Source organism: Manis javanica, chromosome 1, assembly GCF_040802235.1.
Source record: "Manis javanica isolate MJ-LG chromosome 1, MJ_LKY, whole genome shotgun sequence".
Taxonomy (NCBI): Eukaryota; Metazoa; Chordata; class Mammalia; order Pholidota; family Manidae; genus Manis; species Manis javanica.
This window is the reverse complement of record NC_133156.1, coordinates 10,063,038-10,083,011: the sequence shown is the minus strand read 5'-3', so window position 1 is coordinate 10,083,011 and position 19,974 is coordinate 10,063,038. Positions and strand designations below refer to the sequence as shown.

Sequence of the window (19,974 nt, the reverse complement as noted above, 5' to 3'; positions counted from 1 at the left end):
GCATGAGATAGTAATGAAAGGCAGGAAATAGTTGCAACTACAGCCCGTGCTTGAACAGGGAGGAATCTGCAAAGATGCCAGACCAGTGAGCCCAGAAGCCCTAGCCCACTGTTGTAAGACTGAGACCCAGGAGTCTGAATGAAACAATGATAAAGCCTTTAGACAGAATGGGTAAGTCCAGAAATTAAAATACAGCCATGTGGGAGCTTGAGCCTGAAATTTCAAACCACATAGGGAAAATTTCATTAAAAAAAATAACAAATAAATCACAAAAAAGAGAACTAACTTCCAAATAAGCAAGAATAATCAGTCTGAAAATGACTGGGAAAGCACACTTAAGAATCCCAAAGAGAAAAAGCTATTTTTTGAGTAGTTTTCATTTAGAAAATCAAGAAGTTATAAAATCAAACAGGTAATGTAAGACAGAAACAACAGGGAAGAGATTTACTTTCTCTCATTAAACAACTAAAAGTTTGAGAAAATATCTGAAACAATGGCTTTTGCTATGGTCTTAATGTTCATATGTTGAAATCCTAACCCCCAAGGTGATGTATTAAGAAGGTGGGGCCCTAGGAAGGTAATTAGGTCATTGGATAAAGCCCTCATGAATGGGATTATACAAAAGTCCTAAGAGTTCTCCCTCATCCCTTTTGCCTTGTGAGGTTATAGCTGGAAGGTGCATCATGAACCAGAAAGTGAGTCTCACTAGACATCAAATTTGCCAGCACCAACATCTTGGACTTCCCAGACTGCAGAACTATGAAAAATAAATTGTTGTTTCTCAGTCTCTAGTATTTTGCTATAGCAGCCCAAATGGACTAAGACAGTTTTCAAGTATTAGATACGGCGGTTAGGACACTTAGCTCTGAGAGAGAGAAACAAAACAGGTGAGCCCCAGTTCACTTCCTGGGGAGTTTCTAAGACCACAGTGAGAGAGGGATACCATTGTACAGATGTGTGTTCTCCCTGAGTTGAGGAAATATGGCTGGGACACAGGGAAAACCAGCCAGTCTAAGGTCCTCAAGGCAGAGTGCTGCAGAGGAGGGGGCTGCTACACACCAGCAGTGCTCCAGAGATTGCAGGGAGTTCACCCTCCTGCACCATCTTCCACAGTTAGTCACAGGTAAATACTTATCAGTGTATATGCATGTGAGCAAGCTACCTGAGGCTGAGGAAATAATCACTCAACAAAAACAGAAGGAATACATGGAATTCACATGGGTTTGGGAACAGCTCATATTCCCACTAGCCATAGTGGGAGAATTTTATAAGTCATGGGACATTGGGTAGAATGCTCAGAAGAGTGTTGGCTCAGGAATGGCACAAGATTGACACTCAAATAAATGCTGGTCTGGTCCTATTGAATAAAGCTTAACAGGAAGCCTTAAAAATATACTTTTTCCAAGTGACTAGCTATATCCCAGAAGAAAACTCAAGAAAAATATGTTGCATCTGGGTACAAAACTTAAGGAAAGCATGAGTATGTTGAGGAGAGATGTGAAAGAAAGACAAGAAATATGCAACTTAATCTTCTAAAGATGAAAAATAGAATTAAAAAATCAATTAGTGGGATTAACAGATTAATAGCAAACTGGTCACTACCAAATAAAAAATTAGTAAATTTGAAAATATAGCAATAGATACTAATCAAAATGAAACATCATGAGAAAAGACTGGAAAAAATTAAGAATATCAGTGAACTAAGGGACAATGTCAAGGGGTCTTAGGTATGTGTAACTGGAATTTCAAAGGGAATTGAGAGAAGGGAGGACAAATATTTGAGAAAAAAAGTGATTTTTTTCCAAGTGTAATTAAAATCTTAAACCCACAGATCAAAGATGCTTACTGAACTCCAAACAAAAGAAACAAGAAACTACAATAAGGCACATCATAATTAAATTGCTTAAAGCTAGAGACAAAGAGAAAATCTTCAAAGCAGCCAGAGGAAAAAGACATATTATGTACAAAAGAACAGGAAAAGATGACAGCAAACTTGTAGTTAGGAATAATTCAAATGAGAAGCCCAGCATCAATTTTTAAATACCAGAAGAAACACCAGCCAATCTAGAATTCTATACCTAGCAAAATATCTTTCAAAACATAAGTCAAAATAAAATCTTTTCTCAGACTTAACAGAGCTGAAAAGAATTTACTTCAGCAGACTGGCACTGCAAGAAATATTAAGGGAAATTCTTATGTAGAGGGAATCTGAGAACAGATGGAAATTTGGATTTTAACAAAGGAATAAGAAAACCAGAAATGGTAAATATGTGGATAAATGAAAAATATTATTTTTATTAGTTTAAACATTTTAGAAGATACTTGCCTACAAAAGAAGAAATTATGACAATAGATTTTTGGATTTACAACAGGATAAAAGTAAAGTATATGACAACAATGAAACAAAGGCCATGAGAGAAAAAATGAAAATACTGTTATAACATTCTTATATCATACATGAAGTGGCATGAAATTACTTAGACAGACCATGATAAATTAAAGATGTATAGTATAAATCCTACACTAAACACATACCCATATAATATAGTTAATATATCAACAAGGAGATAAAACCAAATCACAAATAATAATTAATGCAAAAGGAAACAAGAGCAAATTGGATAAATAGAAAACAAATAGCAAGTGGGTAGATTTAAACCAAGCCATTTAATAATTACATTAAATATAAATGATCTAAACATTCCAATTGAAAGGCAGAAATTGTCATATTGAATGAAAAAAACAAGACCAACCACGTACCATGTACAAAGAAAACCACCTTAATTACAAAGACACAAGTAGGTTAAAAGTACAAGGATAAAAAAAAAGATTAACTGTAGTAACACTAATGAAAAAAAGTTGAAGTGACTATATTAACAATAGACACAGCAGACTTCAAAGCAAAGAGAGAAAGATCTCAGAGATACATTCAAATGATGCAAGAGTAAATTCATGAACATTTATGTTGCTAAACATTTATTTATACACCTAATAGCTAAAATTCAAGATACATGAAGAAAAATTGACAGAAGTGCAAGGAAAAAATTAGAAATATCCATATTTGTAATCATAGATTTCAATATCCCTCTCTCAATAACTGACAAAACAAATAGAAAATCAGTAAAGATATAGAAGACTTAAACACGATGAGCCTACTTGATCTAATTAGCATTCACAGATCACTCTCTCCAACAACAGCACAAGTTATTTTCAAAGGCACAAGGAATATTTATCAAGATAATATTTTAGATGATAAAACAAATCTCCATAAATTAAAAGTATTCAGATCATACAATGTATGTTTTCTAACCACAAAGAATTTAAGAAGAAAGCAGTAGCACAAAAATAACTGAAAACTTTCCAAATATTTGGAAATTAAATAAAACATTTATACATAATCCATTGGCCAAAGAAGAAATCAACAGGAAAATTAGAGAGTATTTTGAACTGGATAAAAATGAAATTATATATATATATAAAACTAGGGGGGTGTAGTCAAAGCTTTTCTTAAAGGGAAATTTATGATACTAAATGCCTACATTAGAAGAAGAAAAACAATGACCTAGAAACTTGAGAAACTAGAAAAAGAAGAATAAATTACACCAAAAGAAAGAGAAGAAATGAAAGAATAAAAAACAGACATCAACAAAATAGAAAACATAAAAATAGAGAAAATCAATGAAAACCATAAGCTGGTTCTTTTGGAAGAGCAATATGACTGATCAACCTCTAACCAGACTAATCATTGAAAAGAGAAGACATAAATGACCCATATCAAAAAATGGTAGAGGGGACACCACAACATACCCTACAGACATTCAAATAGTGGTAAGGGAATATTATGAATGATTTCAGGCCAATTAATATAATATATCCACTGATAATTTTCTTACTGTTTAGCAGAATTCTTAACATACATACGCTGCTTTAATGACTAAATCAGCCTCTGCTATGCCCATATCAGGTTCAAATTTGAAGTAATTATGTACATATATGAAGTGTCCATAGGTGGTTATTAGGAATTCTTGGGGCAGTTGAGGTCCATATTTGGTCCTCCCAACACATCCTTACATTGTTAATAGTCTTTTTATGCATCTTTCCCACAGCTATTTTTGTAGCTCACACACTGGAGAAAAGATAACATGTCCCGTGGCTAAATGTAATGTTGAATGATACATTTACTTTATCCAGTAAATAAGGGTCAGAATTCAATTCAGATGAGTGAAAAATATTCCCTTTCTACCTTGCTGTCATTCTACAAATGGCAGGAACTTTTTCTCAAGGATATCACGACCTAACTATGAAAACCAAAACTCATTCACAAACTAGTTCTCAGCTTCCTCATCTAGAAAATGAAAATGATATTCCTGTACTTAATAAAATTGCAGGGATTTTTATGTACCTGTTCATGGTTTTAAGGTACTTATAAAAAATGTAGATTAAAGAGCAAGTGCAATTCAATGTAAAAGCTTTTGTTAAGTAATACAGGGACTTTGTCTATCATTTTGTTGTTAATATATAGAGAACTTTCTGCTTTATCCTGTGAGCAACAGAAAATCTAGCTAGTAATGCATAAACTCATAGGAACTTTTATTCTCACCTAACAAGAAGCTGGAAGCAGTAGCTATAGCATCAGTTCGGCACCTCACAATATCGGGGTCAGTATCTTCTCCATCCTCCTGACTTCTCCGTGGTGGCTAGATGTCTGATAGGCCACACCCAAGTCATGTGGCCCCATGAAATATGCAGTGCCAGTGCATGCATGCATCCCTGTCATCAGGAAAGCAAATGCTTGCCTAGAAACCCCCGGTTCCACCCATAGCAGATTTCAGCTTATATATCATTGACCAGAATTGTGTCACTTTGATATCCATAAGCTTCAAGACAGGCTGAGAAAGCAATTTGCCTTTCCAATCCATTATAGTGTAAGGAAGAAAAAGAAAGGGGTTAGACGGTGCCCACTGGCCCGGACAACCAAGGCAGTTCCCTGAATAGCTTACCTTGTCTAGGCACCAGAGTGGTACTCATAGCTTCCGCCTGAGCCCTGTCCTCCCAGCCCAGAATGATAGAAAAAAGCATGGAAGTTGACATCTAATGAGTGGGTTCTATCATGGAACTTTCACTTGCTGTGATTTAATCTCTTTGAACTCAGTTTCCCCATCTATATATTAGGAGCAACGGTATCTACTTCAAAACGTGGAGGAGAAAATGAGAGGATGGATGCTAAAATTATTGGTAAATTGTTAACTCATTATCATTTATTATCTATTATCTAACTATTTCTAATTATCTAATCATTTTCTAACAATACAAAAACAAGTATTAAGGTCATATCATCGGATAAAATGTGAGATGCTGATAGATCCATCTGCTTCCAGAAAGTGAGTTCAAGAATCGTTGACCTGCTGGATAGAATGCCAAGCACTCTTGAAACTTCTTTCCTACTGAAAGATCACATTATTCCCTACAACTTTCAAAGATATTTGGTTCCCCCTGAGTGAACCATAAACCCACCTGAATCCAACAGCCAAATTTCTGCATTCCTTTTGAAGAAAATTGTTCATATAAAAGCTAACAGTCTTCTGTAAAACAAAACCACCCATTCAGAACTATGATACTGCAGAAAGCACTTCGGTGTTCATAAAGCCACTTTTATCTTCCAACAAAAGCTCAAAACACATAGGCATCCAAAACAACTTTTAAAACCTCTTTTGAAACTGTGAGAAGCTTTTGCATTCTGAAAGTAAGTAGTGTTATATTATAGAAAAGCTAACCATTCTCTGATTTATCTTAAAATATATTGTGTCTTGGAATTAAATAATAGGAACTGAACTTCAAATTTCTTGGAAAAGATAAAAAACTGATTAAATCTTGATTGTGTTTAGATCTTCACCTTGAGAACTGACTTGGTACATTGTAATCTGTGCACAGAAACAGTATAAATCCATAAAATTATTATATTTTATGGGGAAAATGTACACACTCAGTCAAATCAAAATTTTTAAATTATTTTAGCCACAAATTAATAGGATCACAGGATCTGAGACTATGGAAAAATCATTTTATGTAAATGCTAAATTTAAATACAATATAAAGATATTGTCACTTGAAATAGTACATATTTGGCTAATTTTATAAATCCCTTTCTAGGACTCATCTCTGCTTCTACAGTCAACTCAGAATGTGACTGTAAATGCACGCAATTCTGAAGGCGAAGTCACAGGCAGATTAAAAGTAGGTGAGTCTGACTTCATCAGGTGCTTTGCATGGGTTGTCCATGAACAGTTGTGCTGAATGGATGTTTGTTTTCTCTTCTAGAGAATTAAAGTTATTTGTGAACAATCGAAGTATGAATTTTCTAAATACCATGCTGTGTTGACATAGAGAATAATTAGCATCACAGGGAGGGACAGTCTAAAGTATTTTATTTAAAGTTGTGTTGATTCCAAGAAATAAGGGACCATTCAAGTTAGTAGAAGAAACACAATGAATGTTGCAGAATGCAAAAAAATAATCACAGACCAGAGGAAAGGAGCCAGAGTAGCTGGCCTAGAGGGAACAGAGACCAGGTGCTGAAAACAAAAAGCATTTCCCTCCGTCTCCCATCTCTTCCCCTCCGCCTCTTTCTCCCCTTCCCCTCGCCACCTCTCCCTCTGCCCACATACCTCTCTTCTCCAGTGTCTCTCTGCCCATCATTTTCATGTGGGTGTTATGGCTTCATCATGTCTAACCTGCAGGACCTGCAGGACCTCTCCAGCTCATGTGATCGGTTGTGGTTCTCAACACCCAACACCGACCAATTTAGTCTTCAGTTGCACAGACTGAATCTAAATTCACACGAAGTACTCTAATTGGTCCAACTAAGCTGTTCAACCAACTGTCCTTGGGTCAACTATGTGCACCCATCCAATCAGCTAAGACCAGAGAATGAGGTCACATGGCAGTGAAGTCACATGGAATCTTGCACACTGAGGAAAAATGACTAGAGAGAAAGAATACAGATGAAAGAAAAAAACAGAAGAGCAAACTCCCTGCTAAAAGGCATGTATATACCTTCTAGGTACTATCAATGTTCTATAGATTTGCTAAGTCTTAAGAAATTGGATGGCCCTTTTAATTATGGGGAAACAGGTGAGAAGTGTCTCTCTTCTTTAATGACTGTTTTTACAAAAGAGAATAATGTTACCTTGGAAACTATACCATATATTAACCTGACTCCTTTCAGACTAATACCAGGGAAGCATATTTTATGTTCTGTTTTAATCATCATAACTTATTCTAAGTAACAAATCATACTCTTTTGCTTACAAGTTTGATCACTAAGTCCAGTGAAATCCTCAGTCTAGAGATGAACCTGAGTTTATCCACCATACATGTTGCTGAAACTTGCCTAAATCAAGTTTTCGTGATGAATTATGTAGCAGTATGATTTATCTTTACCATCTTTTCTTCTTTAACTGTCTGTAACTTTTAAATGTTTGAGAGATTTTTGCCCATCTTTTGTCATTCACTCAACAAACATTTATTCAGTGCCAATGTGCTAGTGTCTATATTCTGTCAGGTAATTACTAACACATAAAGAATATGTTATTATGTCTTGAGAGCTCCAAAAGTAAACAATTCCTTTTATATTCTTATAAAAATGATGAATACAAATACTCATTTCCTTATTTAATTCTTTGTTGCATGTGGATTTTCATATATCATCCCAGGGAGTTAGCAATAATATAAGTGTGTCTCCCATTTCATGGATAAGAAAGCACCAAAAAAGTTAATTTTTTCAAGAACCCAGACCTAGTTAGTAAAGATGCTAGTCACACCAGGACTGACTCTGGGACTCACTTCTCTCAGCCAGGAGTGTTTCTGCCAGCCAGCCCTCCCTAGCTTTAATCAGATAACCTTAAATGATGGCATGCACTGTCCTGGTTACCACAAATAGGGTTCCCATTTTTGTCACCAAGAGCTTACTAAAAAAAGTTTCCCTTTGAAATTAGTTTAGTGTAAGCTGCTAACTTCAAATCTTCGGTTTTAACCTTGGTCCTGATACAGTGTTAAAATCACTGATTTCTATTCAACTTAGGTTGAAAAGCCTCTGCTATATTGAGAAACCTGAAGCAGAGGGTAGCACTCAGCTCAACAAATCCAAGATTGTTTGCAGCAAAGGACTTCCTACAGTCGAAACATTCCAGCCCGGAAAAGTTAAATTTAGCCAACCTAGATATTAAAATGTAATTTATGTGAATTAGCCAAATTAATCCTGTCAAATTATATGAATGATTGTTTGTTGCTAAGCAATTACTGAAAGAATTGGTAACCAATGAAATCAAAACCAAAAGTCTTAAATTCCAGGAAACACTTAAACACAAGCACCAATACCTAACATTTAAAATCCTTGAACTAACAGATATTAAATCATTAGCAACAACAATGGGAACCTTACTAGTTATAAATGCAGTTAATTTTCTGTTGATTTCAAATAGCAAAAAAAAAAAAAACCAATTCTGGTTAGCTTAAAAATAAGACACACCCAGAAATAAGCAAGCTGCACTCAGATGGCTTGGCAGGGTGTGGCAGTGTGGGTTTTGTGAGAACTGAGCCAGGCCGGGTCCTGGAAACAACACCAAACCGCCCAGCAACCTGTGCTGGGTGCAGCATCTGATCAAGCAGGACTACCCCCCTCTCCCTCTAGAACTTCCACTGCAGTCTAATCCCTACACACCAGTGCAGAGATTTTCAGATTGCAACCAAACAGACCCAGTGGGGGAGCAGGTGACATTTATGGCAGAATTTGGTCACTGCCGCCCAGATATCTAAGTCATTTTTCTGAGTGCTACAAGGACCACTGTGCTGCAATCACACTGTCTTAGATACAGGTCTTTGAATGACATTTGACAAAGCTGAGAAGAATCTCATCAATTCACCGAGTTTGTTAGCTCTTTGAACTTCCGCATTGACATGCTAAGCTTCTGCAGAAGACTTATACACTCAGAGCATGACTGGTATCAAGGATATAAATGTAAAACACAAGAATAAAGTGAATGTAGTATTGCAGAATTTAATGCACGCCCTATTAAGAGACAGCAATGCAACCTTAGCCAAGATATCTTTGGGTGTAATGACTGAACTCAACAGAAGAAACACTTACATTAATGCCAAACGGTCAGAGTTATCCTAACTTTGTATTTCTCTAAAGTCACCAAGACGTTACTTGCTGCTCTGAATTCCTTCCCAGGGAAACAGGAGAAACAGGGTGGAGACTCAGCTTCTGAAGACGAAGGACCTTCTAGTGCAAGTGAACCTCAGGGAAGAGAGGTCCCCGACACAACACAAGGCTGCAGCAGGCTATGAAAGTCCTCAAGAATCAGAAGAACAATAGCAAGAGAGGTTTGACTTTTGAGTGTCTACAGAATTAAAGATCCGCAAGGTTGTGCAGAAAAATTGCTAAAGCACCAAGAGTACCCCAAGGAGGACTTTGAGGTGAGGAGGATGCTTAGGGTCCTTGCACCCAGACTGGCAGGAATTCACAGGCTTTCTTTCTTAACTTTGCTCACTTTATGCAGAGGTTTCTGTAGGCTCTTCAAAGAGAAGTAACAAAGATCCTTCTGTTTGCTGCACAAGCACATCACCATTGGTCGGGACAGAGGCCAATGATTTTATGATCAACAAAAGCTCTAGGGAAGTCATGACAGTAGTAATCAGTGCTATGAAAGAGGTAACAGCTCGGGGTGTGCTAGCTATGACTGAGAGCCTTCCGAGATCTGCCCCAGTGTAGGACACACAAACGTAAGACTGATGATGTCTGATAGAACTTGGATTCAGCTCCTGAGCATTAAATCCTCGAATGTAACAGAAGAAATTCTGGTATAATCCTACAGAAGCCTCTATGGAAGCAAGAATGCAAGCATATGGGGAATTAAATGCTAAAGAGTACAGCTCAGGAGCAGACATTCTAGGGTGAGAAAGAGAAAGAAAATGATGAATATGGGTGGGAAAGTACCAGATCCGAAGCCAGGAGGCTGCTGAGGGTGGGTGTGTTGACATGCACCGTTCTTCCACAAAGAACAGCAAGAACTTTCCAAGAATCTTGCCTGAGAGCTCAAAGAGGAGTGGAAAGCCAAAACTGCCACCCTCAGAACTAGTCAGGTTCTAATCCAGGATGACTTCCAAAAAATCTGCCTGCATTTTCCTCCAACTGAAGCATGAACACAATGCTGCCCCAGGAAAGCCCCCAAAATGAGATATATTGAAATAGCACGAATGGACCCAGAGACAAGATACTTTCAATACAATGAACACGTTCATAAAAGCCCAAGTCGGAGGAGCAGACAAAGATTAGCAGCTGCAATGGCTAGAAAGACAGACAGAAAATAATACATTAGGGATATTGCTTTCCATGCATGCCATCGATTCTCAAGGACTATGTTTTCAGTTTTCAGTGTCATTATTCTCTTTAGTCTGTAATTTGTATTTCCCTCTTTTAGTCAGAAGTTTATTTAATAAGGGATTTTTTTTTATTTCTGTTTTGTTTCTGTTAACCAACGTTAATGCTACTGCATTGCGCTCAGAGAGTATTTGTTCGTGGCCTTTCCGCTTTATGAAAGTTACTGATGCTGTTTGTGATCTAATTTATGATTAGATTTTGTGAATGTGCCATGGCACTTGAGAGGAATGTGTACCTATTATCAGAGTTTCATGTTAATATATGTCATAATACTTGCCTTATTAAGTTTTTAGATCCTCTATCTCCTTACTTATGTTAAGCAGAAAGAAATTAGCAGGATGAGAAGAGGGCGGAGCCCACCAACAACTCGGGGAGTTAATCAGATTAAGCCCGAGACCTAGCAAGGACTCACCCCCTTTGCAGTGGGAGTTCCTCCCACACGCCCTGAGTCTGGGCTGACCGGAGGCTTGCCCCGGCTAACGCAGGGGAGGCCGGGCAGAGACCAGGGACAAGCATCATGGTTCATTTTCCTAAAATATGCCGAGATTAGCATAACAAGAACAGGAAAGACTTATCTTAAGGCTAAGATTCCACTTTCAAAAGAAAATCGGACACTTAGACTCCTAACATTCTTTGGTAATTAGCCAGTGACTTGTCTTCACTGATGCGTTTCCACTACTTGAGGGTGGTCACTGTCTCAGAGAGAAACAAAACGCTTGTCCTACAGCATCACCTAGAGGGCTGGCTATAGACAATGACATAGCGTCTCTCACCAGAGACAAACATCACGAGACCTCCAGACAAGCCTACACCCCCGCCAACCCTTTACCTTTATCCCATTCTTGAGACTCCTTGAAGGACAGAATCTGGGCTCTTCTCTGAGGTTGCCCTCACTCCCTTCCTGGACTGTGTATTTTTAAAAGACTTCTCACAGCTCAGCTTATTACATTTTGTCTCTGTGCTCTTCTTGTCACTCTGTTATTCCATTATATTTTCCAGACTTCAAGCACACGTCTTCACTCTCTCTGTCCTGCTTCAGGTTAGTAGGGAGGGGCTGCTGAGAGCCCTGATCTGCGCTGGCCCATTCCCAGCACCTGGGTGTCCCAGACTACAGCTATACAATCATGCTCCTTAGTTGCTTGCCTAAAAATCTCTTTTCTTTGCCTTTAGGAAATTCTCAGAACACACTTTCACTCTATCCAGTGCTCTGTGGCTCCCCTAAATCATGGGGTGATGTAACTCCGGGGCAAAAATACCTTTAAAATCAAAATTAGCCAAAGAGAGAAATAAAGTGGGAGAAACCTATTTATTGCCTACAAGCAGTCGTCCATTTCTGCTCTCCCACGTCTCTTGCAACCCGGCTGCAGAGGAAGGGACCCCACCCACCTCTCTGGTCCAGATATGCCCTTGCTCGCCCTTGTAATTCCCTACTGATACGGAAATGGACTACCGCTCTCCACCGCTTGGAAACACCTACTGATATGCAGATGCACTAAGATCAGGTGAGAGATTCTGGAAATATTGCAGTTTTACCCACAGATGATAAGGACTTAGTTCCCACACATTACAGATTCAAGCAGACCCTGGATGCCAGGTGACACTGACTGTAAGAGTTGGCAAAGGACTGTGCCCTGTGCAGAGCAGCAGTTCAGTGGGCTTCCCTTTCCTTCCTCTCTGCTTCATTCCAGTAAACCTGCCTTTATCTACCCGACTCTAACCCATTCGTCCCTTAGAGTGCATTCAAGTAAGACTTCCATTCTGCTTCACAACTATGTGTCTGCCCTTCAGTTCTTTGTTGCCATGGGGACAAGAACTGAGGAGAACAAGCTCATCACCCCAACACTTACGTTTTAGTCCATTTGATCTCTTGCTCAAAGTGGTGTGTTCGGACTACTTTCATTAGTGTGTTCTTTCTATGGGTGCTCCTATCTTTAGTTTCTGTGTCCTAAGAGTGGTTGCTGTGATACCTGAGCACACATGTAAGTATCCTGTCTGTGCTGTGGATTACTGTCTTTCTGTTATGTGAATGCTCTGGACTTGAATTCTGCTCTGTCTGACGGGGGGCCAGCTGTCCCGGCGCTGCTGTGGCCCTTGCCTGCAGGGCTTTCATCTGTCCCTCCAGTGACCCTCTTCTGAAGCCCCTCGGTTTTCTCTTCCTGCCTCTGCTCACCACACAGCCTGTGCGGGGGCAGCACTGGAAACAGGAGTGTATTAATCAGAGCCCTGGGGTTTGTTCATTTTCTCACATTAAACATACACTGAATGAAGTAATGAGTTGGGAGGCAATGAGTCTAAAATTCACGTGAGGAAATTAAGCTTGTAGGGGGGGAAATGATGTTTCTGTCATAAAACAGAAAGGAGTGAAGAAGATACAGATGCCGTCGGGGAAAGGAAAGGGCAGAAACCCGAGGGCGTTTGCAGCGGTGATGTCCGCTTGCTCCGAGGAGTAAGAGGTGGGGACCTCCTCCGAGGATAAAGGCAGAGGAGAGAATCTGAGGATGGCTCAGCGTCTGGGGTATTTGGCCTTTAAGGTGAGCCATTCATGAAATGGCCTCTCACCAGCCTCACGTTTCTGAATATGCAAGCCTTAATGGGTTAATACACAAAAGAACACAAATTTAAACAATGTAAGAAGAAGGATTATATTATTTTGGCAAGTTTCCTGAAAAAAATTAATAAAATTTATTAATATTTGGCATAAATTAATTTTAATAGTATGATAGATTGAGGCTAAGAATTTAAGAAGTTTAACCACAGAGTAAAAAAAAACTATTGGTGATGAACTATTTAGTAATTTGGAATTGCTGGATGACACAGCATGTGTAGAAAGAGAGATTTTTGATGCTGTTAGAAAACAGCATAAAACCTAAATGGGATTTATTCCCACCAGGAGGTTTAGAACATTTTAACAGTAAGGTATTAACAAAGGGCCACGTGGTGGAAGCTGCTCAGGCTGAGAGTTGGGGTGGGAATTTATAAGGGCCTGGCTATACCTGCTTGAGTTTTTTTAATCTACCAATAAGATTTAAGACAAATGTAAGGGAAAGATGTAACTGGCCTAGGCGACATCTGGGAAAGAATGTGAACCCTGTGGTACTCAGCCAATGAGGAACCAGGGGAGGCACTCGCGCACTAGGAGATAAATTATTGGCTCCAAACTCCCCAGGTGTGCCTGCCCACCAGACACCCGATCTCGCAAGACCGTCATTAAAGACTCACTCTGCTGTTCTCTTTGTCTCCGTGTCCACTTACTGAATTTGGACCAGTGAGTGTGTTTCTCACAATGCTGCACACAGTAAGCTCTTGATAATAAACTGTTCTCATTAATACTTCAGGTCCCAAAATGGTAGAGGTCCAAAGTCAACAGTTTCAGATCAATTCCAAGGATGACAAGCCACTGTTTACTGTTGATGAAAATGAAGTTGTGATCGGCACAGACAGACTTCGAGTAACTGGTATGTAGTAACTCTGGTTTTTCTTTATTGAGATATAATTGATATAACACTATATTAGTTCCGGGTTGAAAACCTAATGATTTGGTATATTTCATATATGCAATGTATTTGATATATTGATATAAAATGCATTTGATATAAAATCTAATATTTATATATATTGTAAAATAATCACGATAACTCTAGTTAACATCTGTCACCTCACATAGTTACAAATTTTTATTGTGATGAGAACTTTTAAGATCTCTCTAGCGACTTTCAAATGTACAATACAGTATTATTAGCGATAGTGAGCACACTGCACACTACATCCCCTAGGACTTACTTATTTTATAACTGGAAGTTTGTACCTTTTCACCCCCTTCACCCATTTCATCCACTTCCCCCACAACCCTCCCACCCCAACCTCTAGCACCACCAATCTGTTCTGTGTACCTGTGAGTTCAGAATTTTGGGGAGTTTTGGTTTTTGAGATTCTACATGTCAGGGAGCTCACACAGCATTTGAATTTCTCGGTCTGACTTATTTCACTTAGCATAATGCCCTCAAGTTCCATCCATGTTGTTGCAAATAGCAAGATTTCCTTTTCTGTGGCTGATTGATGTTCCATTATGTATATATATCTGTGTACATATACATACCACCTTTTCTTCAACATTCATCTGTAGTAACTCTTGAGAAAAAGAACACCCCATGTAGTACACTCCTGCAAAAGCAAATTGTATTTTCTGCAAGGTTATGCTGGAATCTTTCAGGCAGGTAAAAAGGTGGTTTGAATCAGTTGACTTTTCTTCATGGCATTTCCTTTGAAATTCTTTGACACTCTCCTAGAAGAATGAAATCCTCCTCACAAAACTTTGCCCTCTCGTTTCTTGCACCACATCATTACCTTTTATCTCTTCCCGATTGGTATAATGCAAAGACACCTTTATAAATTCCTTTTACCATCTGTATGATATTCAAATATCTGTTTTCCATATGACTGTTGCAAAAGAAACTTCTTCCCAATTTTTTCTTATTCCCATTATAATGGGTATTTGAAGTCCCTATATTTCCACAAAAAAATTTATTTGAAATCAAGATTGGATGGGATTCTGATGGACTCATTTTTAGGACTGAAAAGAATAAATTTTATGGAAAAATATCTTAGGAACATGTTTTAAGTTTACTTGCCAAGCTTCTGTATATTACATCAAAAGGCAAACACTGATTAAATTCATCCTAGTACTATTTTCTGTACTATTCTGAAAACCAGTTGCAACTTGATTCTCTCACACATCATCACCAATACTCATGGATGAAAAAGAAGTAATGTTCCCTGACCTAAGATGTAGACTCAACCTTAATAGAAAATTTTATGTAATATATAATTCCTAACAAAACAAACTATACAAATTATAACCTGCATTGCAGCATACTCTAAGGCAGTAGGATCCCTGGTTTTCTTACTAAAATAAAGGACACTAGGACATCACCTAATTACAGGAAGCTGACTATTGCCTAGTAAAAGAATGAGTAGGCTGCCGAGTGCCTTGGTCATCAGAATCGTCTAGTCACTGGTCAGGGAATTCGGGCTTTGCAGATTCCATTCGGACCTCAGTGATTACTAACTGTGATGATCTCAGGCAAGTTACTCAATCTCTACTAGCTGTTTCCTTTTATAATAGTGGATTGATAATGTACTAGTACTAGTGTTGCTGGATGACGTGGGCTAGTGTATACAAAAGACAGCAGAGGTCCTGCTAGAACACTACTGCGCTGCGGGGCAAAAAAGCGTGTAGAGAAAACAGTCTGATAAAACAGGTTAGATGGCTTCAAACCCAAGCCATCCTTCTTCCAGGCCATGATGTCAATTTTAGTGGAACTGGTGAGAAACACTGCTAAGCAACTATATGATTTATTGCCTGCGTGTATGTATGAGAATGAACACCTGGAGGGCTTGTTGACATACACATTGCCGGGTTCAGTGCTGAGTTTCTAAGTCACTAGGACTGGAGTGGGGCATGAGGATCTGCAGTTCCTACATGCTCTCAGGTGTTGCCAGTGCCGCAGGGCCATGGGCCACAAAGCCACACGTCAGCCTCACGTAGATGCCTCCTCTGGCATGTGCATCCAAGGTAGCCTCTTAAAAAATAAGCCACATGCTTCTTCTCTTTTATAAGCATTTATACATGTCTGGAGGCACATATTTCTTCCAAACTCCTCCTCTCCAGTGAACCTAACTAGAGCATACGCCCCACCTGCAGTTGCTTTATACTTCCTTGTCGTTACGCCATTCCAGTAAGACGGTTTCTCTCCAGGGCAACCAGTAGTGGTGAGTGTATGAACAGTACAGTTTTGACCCACACCTTAACTCTTCTCAGTTTTCTAATTTGTTCTCAACTTCCCTAAATTTTGTGATTAAAAAAATGCAAGAAATTCCACAATTGTGACTTGCTTTCCTTTTTTCTCTCTATGCAAGGTCTCTGTCTATATCTTATATAATTCAGGTTTTCTCAGCCTTACCATTGTTGGCACTTGAGGGCTGGGTAAAGTCGTTGGTGTGGATTGCGGGGAGGCGGCCTGTGCAGGGCAGGACAGTTAGCAGCATCCCTGACGTTTATCAGGATTCAGTAGCATTCCTCTTGCCCAAGTTATGACAACCAAAACATCCCCAAACATTGTTAAAAGTCTCCAGGGTGAGGAGGGGGTTGCAGAATCACCTCTACTTAAGAATCACTGGTCAACCTTAAACCTATACTGCTTCTCTGGAATTCATTTAACATTTAGCCTTTATTTAATATTTACTATCTGCTAGTAATTAAGCTAAATACCTATAGTACAAAATAATTAAGACATGCTTCCTTTTACATGATGTTTACATTTTATCTGGAAAGGTGTAAACATACATTAGTTTGTGGGACTGTCTGCTAAGGACTGTAATCAGTGTTTGGGCCAAGGGCTACAGGAGCAGAGAACCAGACCGAGTTCCAGTCACAGCCAAACCCTTGAGTAGGTATGTGACCTTGAGCGACTTCGACCCCTTCATGCCTCACACTATGGCTCCAACATGCTTATTCACTGGCCCCTCATTCGTTAGAGGGTATTGCACCAAATTCAACAAAGCAAATACAAGTTGATTGTGAAATTAAATTTCAAGTCTTGCAAAAGATGCAGATTTTCTGGACGTCAAAAGCGATATATGGAAAAACTGGAACTGCCGACAACCCAGTAATAAAAGAAGACGTGGAAAGTTAGACTTGCCAGCATGTAAAGTGAAAATGAACAGAGGTGATGTCCTGATAGGTACTTCAAAAGCAATAATTTTAAATATAATAACATTAACATATTCACCCTTGGAAAGACTGACAGTGCCCTCCATTTGTGTGTTATTATGGCTTTACAGCCAATGTTAAATGTTATGTTAACAATGCCATATTGTGCCACTGGGATAGGCAGAATTTTAAGTATGATCCCCAGTGAATTTTGCCCTTCTAAAATACCCTGACCGCTGAGTGTGGACGGTATCTGTGAATATGATGAGAGCTCTCCCATGATTATGTTACTTCTATAACAAAAGGGAGATCACCTGGGAGATGGCCTGGAAATTAGATCTTCATCATCTAATCTAATCACATGAGCTCTTTCTAAGTAGAGAGTTTTCTCTAGATGATAGTAGAAATTTGAAGTGCAAGAAGGATTTGTTACTCTGCTGCCATCTAAAGATGGAGAGGGCCATGCAACAAGGAATAGGGTAGCTTCTAGAACCTTACAGAGGCACTAGGTTCCCAGCAAGAAAAAGGGGACCTCCCCCCTAAGACCACAAGTTACTGTATTCTGCCAACAACCTGACTGGGCTTAGAAGCAGATTCTTGCCCACATCCACCAGAAAGAGCCCTGCCTGACTCACATCTTGATATTGGCCTTGTGAAACCCTGAGCGTAAGTTCTAGACAAGCCCACTGGGTGAGACTTCTCACCTACAGACATGAGTCAACAAATGCACACTGTTGTTTTAAGCAGTTAAGTTGTGTTAGAAAGTTGCACCAAAAGACAAAACTTGATTTATTCTTTGTTTATTTCACATGATTTCATAGTTTTTATTATTGTGACTAGGTTTTGAGAATATTTTTATATATTTTAATTGTTAAAGATAAATTCCTATCAAAGTTTTTGTCCACTATACTAACTAAAAACATTTGGTCCTATTTTAAATGGATTGACTCCAAGTAGCCTCTGGAGTTTCTTGGATCAGCAAAAGCAGCAGCTGTTAACAGACAGGAAGGAGGAATGACCAGAGAAGAGACAGGACCAGCTTCACTCTGAGGACCAAGAAGGGGAATGAAATGCTTTGCTTCAGTCTTCTCTCCTCTGGTCCCTTGCACAACTACACCAAGCATGAAGTGTAAGATGAGGGACTGAACGGCTCTTTCCTTAAGGTTGTGCACTCCAGATTCCTGACTTGTACTGAGTCTTAATCCTGACTCATAAAGCCTTGCCATTGTCTTTGTCTTAAGTACTCAAGGAATAAGATGAAATCTCTCTCTAATTCTTAAGCAGCTTCCATTTGCAGACAATGGGACTTGCATAAAGAAAACCCCAAAGACTCAACCAGAACACTGTTAGAACTAATCAACAATTTCAGTGAAGTTTCAAGATATAAAATCAACATACAGAAATCAGTTGTTTCTAGACACTAATAATGCAACATCTGAAAAATAAAGAAAACTATCATATTCACAGTAACAGCAAAAAACAATAAAATATAGGAATAAATTTAACTGAAGAAATCAAAGATCTGTACAACAAAAGATATAAGACTGTTGAAAGAAATCAAAGACACAACAAATAGGAAGACATCCTGTGTTCGTGGATTAAGAGAATTAAATTGTGAAAATGTGCAAATTACCCAAAGACTTCTACAGATTCAACATAATTCCCATCAATTACCAATAGCACTCTTCACTGAAATAGAAAAAAACAATCCTAAAATGTATATGGAACCACAGAACACCTCAAATAGCCAAAGCAATCCTGAGGAAAAATAATGATGCTGGAGGTGTCATGCTTCCTGATTTCAAACTAAACCACAAAGCTACGGTAATAAGAACAGTATGGCACTGGCATAAAAGTAGATTCATAGACAGATGGAACAGAATAAACAGCCCAGAATTAAACCCCCATGTATACAGTCAGCTAATATTCGACAAGGGAGCCAGGAACACCCGAAGGGGAAAGGATAATCTCCTCAACAAATGGTGTTGGGAAAGCTGGATAAACACAGGCAGACCAATTTATCTGACATCTGTCTTACCCTACTCATAAAATTTAACTTGAAGTGGGTAGAAGGCTTGAACATAAGACCAGATACCATAAAACTCCTTGAAGAAAACGTAGGGATGAAACTCCTCAACACTGGTCTTAGCAATGATCTTTTTTTTTTTTTTTTTGGACACAACACCAAAAGCACAAACAAAAGCAAAAATCAGCAAATGGAAATAGATCAAACTTAAAAGCTTCTGCACAACCGTAACAAAAGAAAACAATTAACAAAATGAAAAGGCAACCTACAGAATCTGATAAAATTTTTGCAAACCATTTATAAAATAAGGGGTTAATATCCAAAATATATAAAGAACATATACAACTCAGTAACAAAGAAACAAACAATCCAATTTAAAAATGGGCAGAGGAATTAAATAGACATATTTCCAAAGAAAATATCCAATACGGCCAGTAGGTACATGAAGAATGTCAGTATCATCAACTTATCTTGGACATGCAAGTCAAAACCACACGAGATATCAGCTCACACCCATTAGGATGGCTATCACAAAATAGATAAGAGATAACAGGTGTTGGGGGATGTAGAAAAAAGAGAGCCCTTGTGCATACACTGTTGGTGGGAATGTAAATTGGTTCAACCAATTAATGGGAAACAATATGGAGATTCTCCAAATACTTAAAAATAAATCTAGTGGATAATCCAGAAATTACACTTCTGTGTGTATATATCCAAAGGAAATAAAATCAAGATATTGAAGAGATATATGCACTCTCATGTTTATTGGAGCATTATTTACAGTAACCAGGATATGGA

At 38.6% G+C, this 19,974-nt stretch overlaps 1 protein-coding gene across 5 annotated transcripts in view; it reads left to right on the top strand.

Moving 5' to 3' along the window:
* Positions 1–19,974, top strand: part of SGCG (sarcoglycan gamma) — a 114,629-nt gene that overhangs the window by 74,816 nt on the left and 19,839 nt on the right. For all 5 annotated transcript variants that reach the window (XM_037001921.2, XM_037001922.2, XM_073226923.1 and 2 more), the window contains exons 4-5: positions 6,151–6,238; positions 13,777–13,896. In XM_037001921.2, coding sequence (XP_036857816.2) covers positions 6,151–6,238; positions 13,777–13,896 — 208 coding nt within the window. The remainder of the gene's footprint in view (positions 1–6,150; positions 6,239–13,776; positions 13,897–19,974) is intronic.